This window comes from Papaver somniferum, chromosome 10 (assembly GCF_003573695.1).
Source record: "Papaver somniferum cultivar HN1 chromosome 10, ASM357369v1, whole genome shotgun sequence".
NCBI lineage: Eukaryota > Viridiplantae > Streptophyta > Magnoliopsida > Ranunculales > Papaveraceae > Papaver > Papaver somniferum.
The window spans coordinates 153,397,676-153,413,086 of record NC_039367.1 but is presented as its reverse complement, the minus strand read 5'-3'; the positions used below and the strand labels follow the sequence as shown (position 1 = coordinate 153,413,086).

At 37.9% G+C, this 15,411-nt stretch overlaps 1 protein-coding gene across 1 annotated transcript; it reads right to left on the bottom strand.

Moving 5' to 3' along the window:
• Positions 1-13,824: 13,824 nt before the first annotated feature.
• On the bottom strand, positions 13,825-15,369 carry LOC113317097 (putative F-box protein At3g23960). Its single transcript, XM_026565238.1, has one exon. It carries the CDS (start codon positions 15,358-15,360, stop codon positions 14,401-14,403), a length of 960 nt encoding a protein of 319 aa, XP_026421023.1. The 5' UTR covers positions 15,361-15,369; the 3' UTR covers positions 13,825-14,400.
• Positions 15,370-15,411: the final 42 nt, after the last annotated feature.

Below are 15,411 nucleotides of genomic sequence, written 5' to 3'. Positions count from 1 at the left end.
CGGTTTTGTGTACGCCTTCTTTCTCGACTATCGTGCTTGTTCTGGCGAATTGTCTCATGAAGCTCTTGTTCTTCCATTTCCTCTCTCAATCTTTCGTGTTCGCAAATTAAACGTACTTGTTCAGCATAATGTCTTTCAATTTCTTTTTTAATCGTTTGTTGATTTCTTTGATTTTCTCTCTCATGTAAAATTCTCCTTCCTTCCTCTCGATTCGCTTCGCTATCTTGATCATTTCATCCCTAACGTTGTCTATTCTCTTGATTTCTATCATTTTTCCTATCATCAAAAGTTTCATTTTGTGGAACGTAACGATCATCAGTTCTTTTTCTATTTTCGCGATATTCTTCATCAGAATTTGATATTTCTGCTTGAATATTGTTTCCAGCATTAGTTGTGGGTGAGTTTCGCCTCATCTCTCTTCTAGTCGATCTTGAATATGATTTTGTAATACTTCTCGATCTTCTACTCTGTAGTCTCATATTTTCCATCCTCAATTCGTGATTTTTCCTTGTTAGATTTGCACGTTCTTCTGCCTCAGCTCTTCTTTCTTCATGTATTCTTCGTCTCAACGTTTCTAACTCCCCAATTTCCTCATCTCCATGAATTATTCCTTCATCTGCCTCTTGATTTCTCTCTACCTGTCTATGGTTTCTGGTTTGCTGCTCTTCTTCTACTTCTTCTGCGGAATTTGATTGCCAAGTGTGTATACTCACCCTATCATATTCTATATTCCTTCCTTGTACTAGTGTTTGTCGAACTGGTGGTTGAATTTGATTTTCTCCATTATTTCTCATTCTAATAGATTCTCCCATTTCACTTCTTTCTCTTCCAGCAATTCTCTTGCTTCTTCTAACAGTAGTTGGTTGTTCTGATGTATTTCTTCTTCTAGCCATTTCTTCAATGTTAAATAATTGCAAGAAATTATGTAAAATTCTTAATCAATCACTCCAAATCTTCACAAATCTCAATATTAATCTTCAATTTTTTCTAGAATAATCTTCAATTCTCCCTGTTTCTAACGCCATTATGTAGTTGCAGGAAATCCTACACTACACCCCTCACAAGATTCCATTAACATTCAACTCATTTTAGATTAACAATCTTAATTTTTTATTGAACAATCTTACAAGAAAATATAAAGGAATCAAGAATCATCGCTGCTCTAGATTTTCTCTCTCCTATTTACTTGCTTCTCACTCAGAAAAAGATCTCCCCCCTTCCTTTACAACTGAATGACTATTTATAGGGAAATACATAGTGGATGACAACTAATCTGTCCTTTATTTTCGGATATGGCTCGTGACATTCTCGCAACCTTACAAATGTTAATCTCGCAAACTCTCTTATTTTCGCAGAACCATCACATTTTTCTCATGATTTTAGCTGACGTCGTTTATTATGTTATTTCTGAAATTGTTGTGCGACGCTGTTGTGTTGTGTTGTTGATAATTTCGCTGAGGCATTATTGTTACGAGATTCTGATCCTACATTCTGTACATAGTAGAATCTCTTCTGCTCAAAACAATCTTGGATAGTAAATAAGAGTATTGCCTTCTTTTGAGATTCAACCATGTGAAGTTTGTTGAATTGTTATTGATGATTGTTGATTAAGAAAAACCACAACTTAGATACGCAACTGAATCTGATCAAAAATTTAACAGGTAATTTATAGAGTATATGTAGAAGTTATAATTTATAGAGTATATGTAGAAGTATATCTTCGGGAATATCATTGGAAACACTAAACTCAACCTTATCTTCGGGAACAATCATTGATATCAAAAATAAAAATATGTAAAATAAAATGATCACAGACAAACCGACCACAAGCTGCGCCGCGAGGGGGCAAGTGTTTCTCGTTTATGGAGTTGATGTGCTGCTTGCAGTTTTATACACAAAACCAGCTAAGACTTTCTAGATCGGTAGTTATCCGAGTTGGGGAACAACCAAGACACCAAAGAAGAAGGAAAAAACTAGAGAAGAACTCCCGTTGATTTGTGAAGATGGCAAGATTATTTGGTTAAATTTATCAATACAAATTCAGTTGACTTAGTTTATTTGTTGTTGAACTTGCATCGTTGTCTGCACGTCTTAATTACCAAAAAGATTCCCCAAAGAGCGCATGATCAAATTTGTTGAAAGGATACTCGGTCTTCTACAAATTTTAACTTATCTTAATTTAGCTCCCCAGTATTTAATAAAATTTGGTGAAAAATCAGTTGATTTGGTTATTCTGACAATACCAATACACTCTCACTCATATTCAATTACCCGGAAAGAAAATAATTCAAAACAGTTTTGGGTTGTTTATTGCACTGTGTCATTTAGAATCTCCATCTTATCCCAGAAATACAAACATCCGGTCTTTTTGAAATAAAAAAATTAACAGTCAGTTGAAATCAGTTCATTACCAATCCATTTAGAAACTTTGTATTTGCGGCTAAGACACATATCAAGCAGGGCTACGCAACCAAAATTTCCGTAATCAAGAACGGTTACGTTTTGTCTATTCCCTAGCGAGGAGACGCAACTATGACACATCTGTGATTCCCGAAAGTTTCATAGAATGTTAGCACTGGCTCGAAGCCTACTGAATTTGTATGGGGCAAAATATGGCATAGGTCTTTTGTTAGCGAGCGAGATGGATTCATTTTCTAGTGTGCGAGAATGTCGTGTCAAGGATACTATGACGACACCGAAGATATCCTAAGATTATAGGTAGTTATGAGAATCCTGTAAGATAAGGAAACTAGTGTAATGAGTATTTAGGTTTTCCTCAAATATGTGATCCTGTAAGATATTCCTGTAAGATATTCTGTGTACACATAAATATAAATATCTCATGGTCTCTCCTTGGTTTTCAAGGAAGAACAATTATACTAAAACTCCTAGTATGATATGGTATCAAGATAGCCTGTGGTTATCAGTTTTCTTATACAATTTTTTTTTTTTTTTTTACCTACAAATGGCTTTTTCCTTCAATTTTAATCATGTACTCACCATTAAGCTGGATGATACCAACCACCTGCTATGGAAATCACAGATGATGGCGTTCGTTCGTGGCCATGGCTACACAGGATTTCTCGATGGAACGTATCCACAACCACCTCCAACTGTTATGCTACACGTACCAGACTCAGAGGAGACCATCGAAAGCCCCAATCCAGCCTTTTTAACATGGCAGCAAAAAGACCAATTGTTGCTTAGTGGAATTTTATCTTCTTTATCACAAAGTGTGCACACTCAGATGCTTGGAGTCACAACCTCTCAAGAGGCGTGGGAAAGACTGGAACGGATCTTTGCTTCACAATCTCAAGCTAGAATGATGCCGCTCCAGCTGCAGTTGGTAAACACTAAGAAAGGAGCCCTCAATATCTTGGACTACCTTACAAAAATGAAATTTTATGCTGATAGTTTAGCTGCTATTTCTCAGCCAATCTCAGACTCACAACTTGTCTTATATGCTTTGAATGGACTAGGTCCTGAATATGCCCCTTTTGTTACTGCTATGACTACACGTTCTGAACCTGTGTTGTTTGCTGATCTCCAAGGATACTTGCTTAGCCATGAAATCCTTTTAGCTGATCAACATGTTACTGAACTCGCTGCTCCTGCCATCAACAATACCCAGCGACACTCATTCTCTGCTGCTCCAAATCAGAATCGCAGTCAACAACAGCCGATGACTAATCGAGGTGGAGGCTTCAATCCTCGTGGCCGTGGTCGTGGCCGTGGTCGTGGTGGCTTCAACAACCACACTGGTTATCGTTCTAACGCATCTCCTCCCACTGTATGTCAGATCTGTAACCGATATGGTCATTCTGCCATCAATTGTTACAGCCGCTATAATGAAGGAAGCCATCGTGCTGAGCAGGCTATTGCAAATGTCGCAGCTCATGTTGCTGGCTATAACTATGCGGATCCATCTTGGTATCCTGATTCAGGAGCAACTCATCACGTTACTCATGATGTGAGAAACATACAAAACCGTGTTGAATACAACGACAATGATGTTGTCACTATTGGCAATGGATCAGGTTTGCCAATAACTCATATTGGGTCTTCTTGTTTAGATACACGTTCTCGTACTTTTACATTGCGTAATATACTTCATGTTCCTATAGTGAAGAAAAATTTATTATTAGTCCAACAATTTACCAGAGGCAATGATGCTTATTTTGAATTTCATCCTGATGTTTTCTATATCAAGGAACGTATGTCGGGGAAAGTTCTTCTAGTCGGCAAGAGTAAAGATGGATTATACCACCTTCCTTCAACTATACCTAATAAAACGAGGAAGGCTTTCATTGGAATTGGGGAGAAAACAACACAACAAGTATGGCATTATAGGCTGGGACATCCAGCACATAATATTGTTCAAATAGTTTTAAATAAGAATAAGTTACCTGTGACTAACAATAGGAGTTCTTCATTCTGTGAAGCTTGTCAATTGGGTAAGAGTCATCGACAAACACTAAGAATGACTCACTCAATCTCTCAAGCTCCTCTAGATTTAATTTTTACAGATGTTTGGGGTCCTTCACCTACTATATCAACATCTGGCTCCAAATACTATGTCTTATTTATGGATGATTTCTCGAAATATTCTTGGATTTATCCGATCACTTTTAAATCAGATGTGTTTCGTATTTTCGAGAAGTTTAAGGCAATGGTTGAAAACATGTTCTCTCGCACTATAAAATCAGTCCAATCTGATTGGGGAGGTGAATTTCAAAAACTAGAACAATACTTTATTCGGTTTGGCATTGCTCATCGTGTGTCGTGTCCTCATACACACGAACAAAATGGTGCGGTGGAAAGAAAACACCGGCATGTGGTTGATACAGGGCTCACACTTATGGCTCACTCTCATACTCCAACTCACTTCTGGGATCATGCCTTCGAAGCTGCTGTATACCTCATCAACAGATTACCCACTCCTTCACTGCGCAATTTATCACCATTTGAAGTCTTGTTTCAACGAGCACCGGATTACAAGTTTCTCAAAGTGTTTGGCTGCGCATGTTACCCCTACCTACGTCCGTATAATAAACACAAGATTAACTATCGATCCATTCGGTGTATATTTCTGGGATATAGTTCACGGCACCATGGTTACAAGTGTTATGAACCAACTCAAAGACGAATTTTTATTGCTCGGCATCTTGTATTTAACGATTCTGTCTTCCTTTTTGCAGACACTACAGTCTCTCCACTTACATCACTGCCAGTAACTTCTGTGCAGCTCCCCTCTTTGGTTGTCCATCAACATCCCACTGATGTTGCACCTGTTGTTGACACTGTGGATGACATACCACCGTCTCCAGTTCCACAATCATCTCCCACATCCAGCATAGGCTCTGCATTACCACCAACATCTGATGCTGATCCCCCACTGGATGTTGTCCATTCTACAGTTCCTGTCTCTGCAACATCTTCTCCTACTCGGGGGATGCACACACGATCCAAATCTGGGATATTTAAAAACAAGGTCTTTGCTGCGACTCGGTATCCACTGGCCCTTTCTACCGCAGTTACGCCAACTGAGATGGTGCCTACATGTGCCTCCCAGGCGTTTAAATACGTCGCATGGAGAAAGGCAATGCTTGATGAATTGAATGCATTGCTTCAACAGGGAACCTGGATTTTAGTTCCTCGCCTTCCTTCTATGAACGTCCTTGGCAACAAGTGGATTTTCACCTTAAAGCATAATCATGATGGCACCATAGCTCGTCACAAAGCCAGGCTAGTTGCGAAGGGATTTAACCAGCAATATGGAGTTGATTACACGACCACGTTTAGCCCAGTGATAAAGTTTGCAACCTTGAGAACGATTATCGCACTTGCTGTGTCTAATAACTGGGTGATTAGACAACTCGACGTCAACAACGCTTTTCTCAATGGACATCTGGATGATAAAGTTTATATGCTCCAGCCACCAGGGTTTATCGATTCATCACATCCTACACATGTGTGTAAACTAAGAAAATCCATCTATGGATTAAAACAATCTCCTAGGGCCTGGTACACTCGACTCCATCAGTTTCTCCTCGCCATTGGTTTTCAAGTGTCTAAAACTGATCCTTCTTTGTTCATATATAGGACACACCAGGTGGTTGTCTATCTCTTGGTCTATGTTGATGACTTACTGGTTACAGGTAATAACTCTGCTGCGGTTTCTCGAATAATCTCGTTAATTGGTGGTGAGTTTGCAATCAAAGACATGGGTGTTTTCAAGTATTTTCTAGGTCTGGAAGCTACGACAAATTCACAGGGTTTGGTGATTTCTCAAAAAAAATATATTGCTGACCTCCTGACACGTACAACACATGAAAGATGCTAAGCCTATTTCTTCTCCGATTGCTGCACACACACGGCTCACAAAACACTCAGGGGAACCATTCCAGGATCCTTTCATGTATCGTAGCACTGTGGGTGCACTTCAGTATGTGACACTCACACGACCAGACATTGCCTTTGTGGTCAATAAGGCATGTCAATTCATGCATAATCCATCTACCGAACATTGGGCTTTGGTTAAAAGAATATTGCGATATTTAAAACATACACTCACCCATGGGTTACAGTTTTATTATCATTCTCCACCGCTATTATCCATATTTACAGATGCGGATTGGGGAGGCTCTTTGGATGATCGAAAATCAACAGGAGGATATGCTATTTACTATGGCAACAATATTATCTCTTGGAGCTCGAAGAAACAGCCTACAGTCTCTCGATCAAGCACATAATCTGAATATCGAGCCATTGCCAATGCAACAACTGAAGTGGTGTGGCTCAGATCATGTTTCGTGAGCTCAACATTCCTTTGATATCTCCTCCTACTCTATGGTGTGACAAAATAGGAGCTACATATTTAACTGCAAACCCGGTCTTCCATACTCGCAGTCGACATGAGATCGATTTCCATTTTGTACGCGACATGGTTTCTAAGAAAGAACTCCTTGTACGTATTATTTCGTCCCAAGACCAGATTGCAGATATTCTAACCAAGGGACTTTCTACTCCACGTTTTACACTTCTACGAGACAAGCTCAATCTTGTTGTCACCGACTTTCGCTTGAGGGGGCGTGTCAAGGATACTATGACGACACCGAAGATATCCTAAGATTATAGGTAGTTATGAGAATCCTGTAAGATAAGGAAACTACTGTAATGAGTATTTAGGCTTTCCTCAAATATGTGATCCTGTAAGATATTCCTGTAAGATATTCTGTGTACACATAAATATAAATATCTCCTGGTCTCTCCTTGGTTTTCAAGGAAGAACAATTATACTAAAACTCCTAGTCTGATATTTCGCACGAGATCCGAATAGGGAAATATTAGGTGTACTTCCTAGTTAGTAAGTTCGTGAATGATTATCACGAGTTTTACCGTCTTATTCGCGAACGTTTGCAACTCCGAACCCAAATCGCGTATTATGTGGCATTTCCGGATTATTCGCGAATCGTTCACGAATTTTACGTATCCCGAATGATAAGTCCGCTTAATTTTCCATAAATTCTTTAGCTTTTACGTTTTCAAAGACCCTTTTTTGGGCTTTACTGCCTCCCGAGCATACACGACCCAATATTAGACGTGTTGTAATTTTTATGAAACAAAAATGACTGAAGAGATTTGAAGGTGAGAGAGATTTCAAACTCACTAACCAAGCATCTAAACCACCATATGACGTCCTCTTGGATGACTAATGTTGTATATATAATTAATATCATCATATTAAGTTTATTTTTTCTTTAAATAACTCACACATATGCATAAAATTGGTCTATGACCTTATAAATACAAATTATTTGTTATATATAGATACCGAATTTTCATAGCCGAACTCACATTTATAAATCGAATTATACACGTACGTATGGCGTTCCGAATTACTGACGAATCACGTCCCATTGACCGAATTTTGGAGCGAATCTGGATTTTAGAAAACCGTATAATACTCGTACGTTTGCCGTTCCGTACGTTTGTCGAATCCCGGATTGCTAACTAGGGTGTACTCAACTATATGTGAGCTGTCATCCACTATGTAAATATTTATATAAAGAGAAAAGAAGGAGAGAGAAAGAGAGGATAGACACTTTAGATAGGACACATTAGTAGAGAGAGAAGCATAATTTGTATTATTATTATCTTTTTCTTCTTTTAAGAAACTAGAGCTCCAAATACTCATTAATGGAGTCTCAATTGTAATTCAATAATCATAGTGAAACCGAACCCCGTGGATGTAGATCACATTGATCGAACCATGTAAATCCTTGTATCTCTCTTTACAATTTAGCATTTTAATCTTTATTTTGATTGTGAAATATATTTAGATCTAGAATTTAGTAATGGGGTGTGTTGTAGGATTTCCTGCAACTACATTTTTGGCGCTAGAAACACTACCTGCTTGTGAGATTGGAGAAGATTCAAAGAAATTAGCAATTGTTGGTGATAAATTCAACTGGATCTGTGAGCTACAAGGGAAACTATGGATGTTTTGGGCGAGATTTGAAAGCACAGAAGAAGAGTTGAATAAATATCCATGAAATCCAACCAAACTACATCAACAATATGTTCAACAGGAGAAATCTCTTCCACATATTTTTGATTCTGTGTACAATTGTCTAGATCTGGGAATTTTCAACAAAAATTTTAGAAAAAATTCATTACAAAATTAGATTGTTCATGCGAGCAAGTTGTGAAGCTGCGAAGAAGTAATGTTGAGATGAGCTACCCATTAACTGTGAAGAAAAGGTGGATTAAAAGCATCTTGGCAAACAAGAGATATATGCGACGATAACAACACGGGAAGAAACGGAGAATAAACATTTTCATTGTGCTACAAGTGATTGGAAGATTTCTGCACATGAAATGTAAAAGACAGAGGAAAAAATCAGCGGACCCCAGCTGAAATCCTACAATGACCTTGTGATAGCATCGCTCAAGAGAAAAGACCAGAAAAGTATCATTGACAAAATTTAGTGGAGAACTTTATCAGTAATATGAATTTAATTTGTTGCAAGCGAACAAGATAGCACATGAGGAATTGTTGGAATTATTAGTCCCACATTGTTGGGCAATCTAAGATCCTGCGGTTTATAATCCTTTAGGGCCTCTCCACTCATAGCCAATTGGTTTTGAGTTGGATGCCCGTATTCTAACATGGTATCAGAGCAGGCTATTCTCGTCTTGTCTTGTCTCGTCTTGTCTTGTCTCCGCGTCACCCAATTTAATTGTCCACGTGTTAGACCCAACGAGGCTACACGTGAGGGGGCGTGTTGGAATTATTAGTCCCACATTGTTGGGCAATCTAAGATCCTGCGGTTTATAATCCTTTAGGGCCTCTCCACTCATAGCCAATTGGTTTTGAGTTGGATGCCCGTATTCTAACAGGAATCATCATCAATAACTAGTGCGAAGAAAACACACGTGTAAACAAGAAATCAGATTTGGAAAAGAAGAATAAAGTCTACGCAGGTTCACAACACGAAGAAATTAAACGTAACATCAAGGAAGAGGACTGGATAGTGCGATAAATTCGCACAGTAGAATTTGAGTTTGACACAACGCGATAGCAGCTACTTGGAATCAGATTCTTGTAGAGAAGAACAGTTCAAACCATAGAGCAAAGTTTTGTGAAACAAGAAATCTGCTAACTTCGCAGAGAAATCTTTGCAGCTGATAGAGGAAATCTTAGAATAACATGCAAAGTTAGAAAAGAAGTTGACAGGTGGAGGAGAGCATCGTTGTTGCGCGAAAGAACCCGGACAGAGCTATAAATTCTAAAGATGAAATGAACCCAGAGCAAAAGAACAAGTACAGCGCGAAGTAGAAGAACATAACTAAAATTTATTTCAGTAAATGCATATGTAACTGTACAACTTACTTCATAGTCAATATCAGCAAGGAGGGGATGCAAAAATGGGTTTCTACGAAGTTTCCTTTATCTGAAACTCGGAAGAAATACACGAAGATTCAGCAATAAAACATCTATGCGAAGAAACTAAGGGACAAAGATGACGTAAAGGACAAAGAAATAGACATCTACAAATGAGAATCGGACGCACCTAGTTTGCAAAGACAAATCTCACAGACGAAGAAGAGAGCAGCAACAAGGGATCTTACACCAGCAGGACGAAAATAAAAGAATGGAAAAGAGATTGGTAAGGCTAGTAGAAAAAAAGCAGCAAATCTGAACCACAGGTAACAACAGATGGAGTTCGAGAAGTTCGGATCAATCAACTTGATGCAATCCAACCTATAATTCTGATTAGAAGCTTGCCGGTCAAAGTGAAGGAATCCACATCAAAGATGCATACAAATGATTGGAAATCAAGATAAAGTAGCAGTTCACTGAAGAATAACTCCTGGTATTCAGTAAATAATCAAAACCCAAGTATTTGTTTTAATGAAGGAAAGCTTAAGAAACTCAATGATCAAACTACAACAGCAACGAAATTTCAGTACAGTCAGTTAAGAACAGGATTCAAAACACATCAGTTGGAACTCAATAGCATAAGTCCGTGACAACAAGAGGATGAAGAAGAAGCAAACTTCTGATGTGATTATGCAAAGAGCGATAACATGGAATAAGGTGTGCGAATGTTATCGCACCAACACAAACTGGAAGCTGGAACAGTTCGTCCAGAGAGAGGAGTACGAGATTGAGGTCAAGAGATCGATCCTCATTACCTCATTAATATTTTTTCACGCATTATGTACAACTGCCAGGAAGATAATTAGACTAAGTTTGCGAATAAAGGACTTTCTCTCACAAATAGGAGTTGGAGAGTTGGAACAAATGGCCATGAGCGAAGTTAATGAGTTCAATATCATGGGTTCGAATCCCTCATGAGGCTTAATTTTTAGCACATTTTTGAACAGCAAAGGAACCAAGTTATCAATCAAAGAAAGCGGTTGTTCCATTATGATGTACACCGGATGTAGCACAGATGGTCAAGGTCGCAGAGTATAAACTGGATGCGTTCGAAATCGCACACACACAAATTTTTCACATATTTTTTGGCCAAAGGCTTTATGCGAAGATAAAGTCAAGTTTTAGCAGTGTGCAATAATTTCGCACAGAGAAGGTCAACTTTCAATAAATGTGTGTTTATTTCTCACAGAAGAAGATGCACAAATGGTCAAATAAGAAATATGCAAACAACAGATCCAGAGTTCAAATACTACCTCCTACACATATATTTTTGCAGAATTTTTCTAAAAAAAAGTATTATCATCGCATGAAGCATACTAGAGATATCAAGGGCGATATCAATGCATCAAGAGAAACTCACATCAAGAGAAATAGAGAACTACAACAATACAAAAAGAATAAGACCTTAATATAAGGCACAAGTGACACCTCAGAATAAGACCTTAATAAAAGGCACCAGAAATGATATTTATTATCAGATTGGCTAAGAATCCAACTGTGGTGTGCAACCTAGTTCACATACATGCAAGAGGCAAAAGAATACATATAAATAAGACCTATCGCACGTCATAGTCGGAGAACCTAGAAGGCATGACTCAAGGGAAGGCTACACCGACCCCGGAACTTTAGTTGTGGAGATTTGGGGCGAGAATAAACGAAAGTGCCCATCCGGGAGAGATACCTTAAATTTTCATCTAAGATAATAATCTTAGATTGAGAGCCCAAGGAAAGAAAGGCTCTTTCAAGGAGTGCAGAAACTCGATCAGGGTGCCGAGGTACACGGTTGAGTCAAGAGTGCCCGGGGCGTCTGGAGCGTGTCTTGCCACTCTTGACAAGTCCTAACTATGATGCACTCGGTCCGAAGATACCCCACTTAGGGTGCGGTCTTGTAACCACAAAACTTCATCGGTGGTGGGATACGAGACTACGAAATCAACTGGTTGTTGATACCGGATGGGAAGAGCCATAATCTTAACTCGATAGAGGTAAGCTTCCTTGAAGGGGCAACCAGGGAGATGATAAGGACGACACCCTCCATTAGAGAGATGAATTGTGTCAAAAGACGACAATGTTATGGGGCTTTTACTTACGAGAGTACTTAGGCCTGTCGCATTGTCACATAGAGATATCCTGAAGAGGTAATAATACAAGAGATGATAAGGCAAGATCAATGGGTCGTTGCATGAAAGTGTAAAGACTGCTTGCGATTTTTCCGCCCGACCAAATAGAGGCAACAATAAGACCTCTACATAGGGAGGCGAAGCAATACTACACTAGACACACATAGACCTATATATTATGATGATTATATTATTATTATGCAGGAATAAGGGAAAAGAAGCAACAATACAATGCGATACGATGAACTAAATATGGACAAAGAACAAAGGTAAGTAACTAAACATTATCTATACATTACATGAAAGCATCGGATAAACATTCATGGCATAAGCATCGCATATACATTCATGGCATAAGCATCGCATATACAATCACATATATATTATAATTGTACAAGTGTTTTCCAAAACTTTATGGAATACTATCAAGGAGTCTCCCCTCATTGATAAAGAACAAAGGCAAAGATGGATTACCAAGAAAACATTTTTGTTCTTTATCTTCTCGGTCAGAATCTTTGAAAATCAAAGTAGGTAGATGTGGAGATCGAAGATAAGGCTAAGAAGCAGGCACTTTGATTTATGTCACAAACAGAAATTCACACAAATGGTTTAAGTCTGAGCGAATAACCAATAGGTCACGGGTTCAAGTTCGGGCACATACATATCGTAAACATTTCCTTCACAGACGTTTACCTTGCGAATATTCGTAGCACGAACAATATGTAGGGGCAAAATATCGCATAGGGCTTTTGTTAGTGTGCGAGATGGATTCATTTCCTAGTGTGCGAGAATGTAGCACGAGATCCGAAAATAGGGGAAATATTAGGTGTATCCCACTATATGTGATCTGTCATCCACTATGTAAATATCTATATAAAGAGAAAGGCAGGAGAGAGAAAGAGAGGATAGACACTTTAGATAGGACACATTAGTAGAGAAAGAAACATAATTTGTATTATTATTATCTTCTTCTTCTTCTTTCAAGAAACTAGAGCTCCAAATACTCACTAGTGGAGTCTCAATTGTAATCCATATGTAATTCAATAATCACAGTGAAACCTAACCCCGTGGATGTAGATTACATTGATCGAACCACGTAAACCCTTGTGTCTCTCTTTATAATTTAGCACTTTAATCTTTATTTTGATTGTGAAATAGATTTAGATTTAGAATTTAACAATGGGGTGTGTTGTAGGATTTCCTGCAACTACAGAATTGACACGCAAAGTCTGGGCTGCAGAAATATTCTGTACACGATGTTCTTCTAGGAGCAGGTTCTGTCTGTACCTTGCTCTTTTTGTATGTGTCTTTTTTCAGTAAGTGTCAATGGTTAAATTCATTCCATAAGCAATCCACAGAAACAAGATCATGCACGCACCACCAACCGGCTACCACCACTTCCTTTTACAGTAAGTGCGTGAGCCAAATAATTAAGGATACTCTTCCTTACAAGTTACGAGAACTATAAAGGTATAGCTTATATAGAAGCACACAACGGATAGCAACTTAGCAAGAATCAACACTGTGAATCAGCGATCACTAAAGGCAAAGCACACGATTTGGTAGATGTGAGTATTGACTAATTAATTCGTGCAAGAAATAGGTAAGGTTTTGTTGGAAGTAAATTGGACTGATTATTCCCACTTGTTTTATAAGAAGCCTACAAATTTGTGAGGCATCTCCTATTCAGAGGCCCAGAGGGACTAATTAATTCTTTTGGAAGGAATCATACAAAACATGTAATGTTTTCATCTAAAGTATTATTTCATAGAGAACTAACGAAACAGATGAACATTATTATCAAACGGATCAGATAAATTCATATGATACAGTAAAAATACATTAGTTGCTTTTCAGATCGAAATAACTTCTGGATTACTTTTTGGTATACTGTCAAAAAGTTCTCGTCCAAGGTACCTCCTATATCCAGATTCCTTCAGTACTCTTGTTCTTCCATCACCCGTCACTGTCGCCAAAGTTCTTAAAGAAAGAGAATTTTCTACGTGACTGGAAATGTAAAAGTCGTGCCAAGAAGGAAATGGAAAACCAACATGACGAGGATCGTACAAGTCATGCCAGGAAGGATACTGAAAACTTACTACTTCCGGAAGTATTGCTTCCTTCAATTCCTTTGAATGCACGTTATAGAACAGTATAACTTCACCATTTTGTTTGTCATACCACCTCCAACACAGAATCACCTGATTAGAAAAATTCACAATAACGCCTCTAGAAATACCAACACGTTTGTACAACTTTGTTTTTCTTTTTAATGTAACATTGTCTAACTCTCTTGGAAGAACGAAATTAATAACTTCCTTAACCCATACATAATTAACTATGTCTTTCAGTATATATAGTACAACCTTGCCTTAATTTATTAGAAAGAGATTTCTTTATTCTTGAATAACATAAACATCCTTTGTACGCCGAGGGAGAATAGTAACCATTATTATAATTTGAAACAAATTCATCGTCACATGGAAGTTTAATTATTTGAATCTTCTCATCATGGAGATCCAATGCTACCAAAGCTCTACGTTTATATTTTTCTGTTTCTTGTTCATTTTTTACCGGCTCGTAGAAGATATTTCCATTACAAGAAATTGGTGGTACCCTTTTTTTACTATCAAAATCACAATTACCCATTGGATGCTGTTTCGGCCAGTGGTTACTAATCTTTCTCCATGGTTTAGCACTACATAGTGTATAGATGTAATATTCATATTCAATATATCTCATTATACAAATCACCTTATATTTGTTGCTCACGAGATCGTATCCAAATCTAAATCCGTAGATAAGTTCATCCTCCCTAATCTTCAAACGGGAGAAAGTAACTAGATTCTCAACCCTACTGGGGCTACAAACTGCAAAAGAGAAATAATAAACCAATTCACCATTACAAGATACTTCGGACAAACCGACACCATTCCAATAACAAGCTAAACCATTACAATACCCATGTATTTGGTGGAGACCCAAATAGCCTCTCTCGTCTTTGTAAGCAAAGAGCTTCCTATTTTTATTACTGCCTTTTTCTTGCTTCTCCACAATGTAGAATCTATTATAACTGTAAATATTTCCGAAATCAAATATGATATCTGGCTTCTTTTGAGATTCAACCATGTGAAATTTGTGAAATTGCTCCTGATGGTTGTTAATTAAGTAACACCATAACTTAGATACACAACTAAATCTACCCAAAGACTTAACAGGTAGTCTGTAAAATATCTGTAGAAGTATGTCTTGAGGAATATCATTTGAAACACTAGACTCAACCTTATCACTCATGTTCTTCTATTCTTTTTTTTTTTTTTTTTTTTTTTTTTTTTTTTTTTTTTT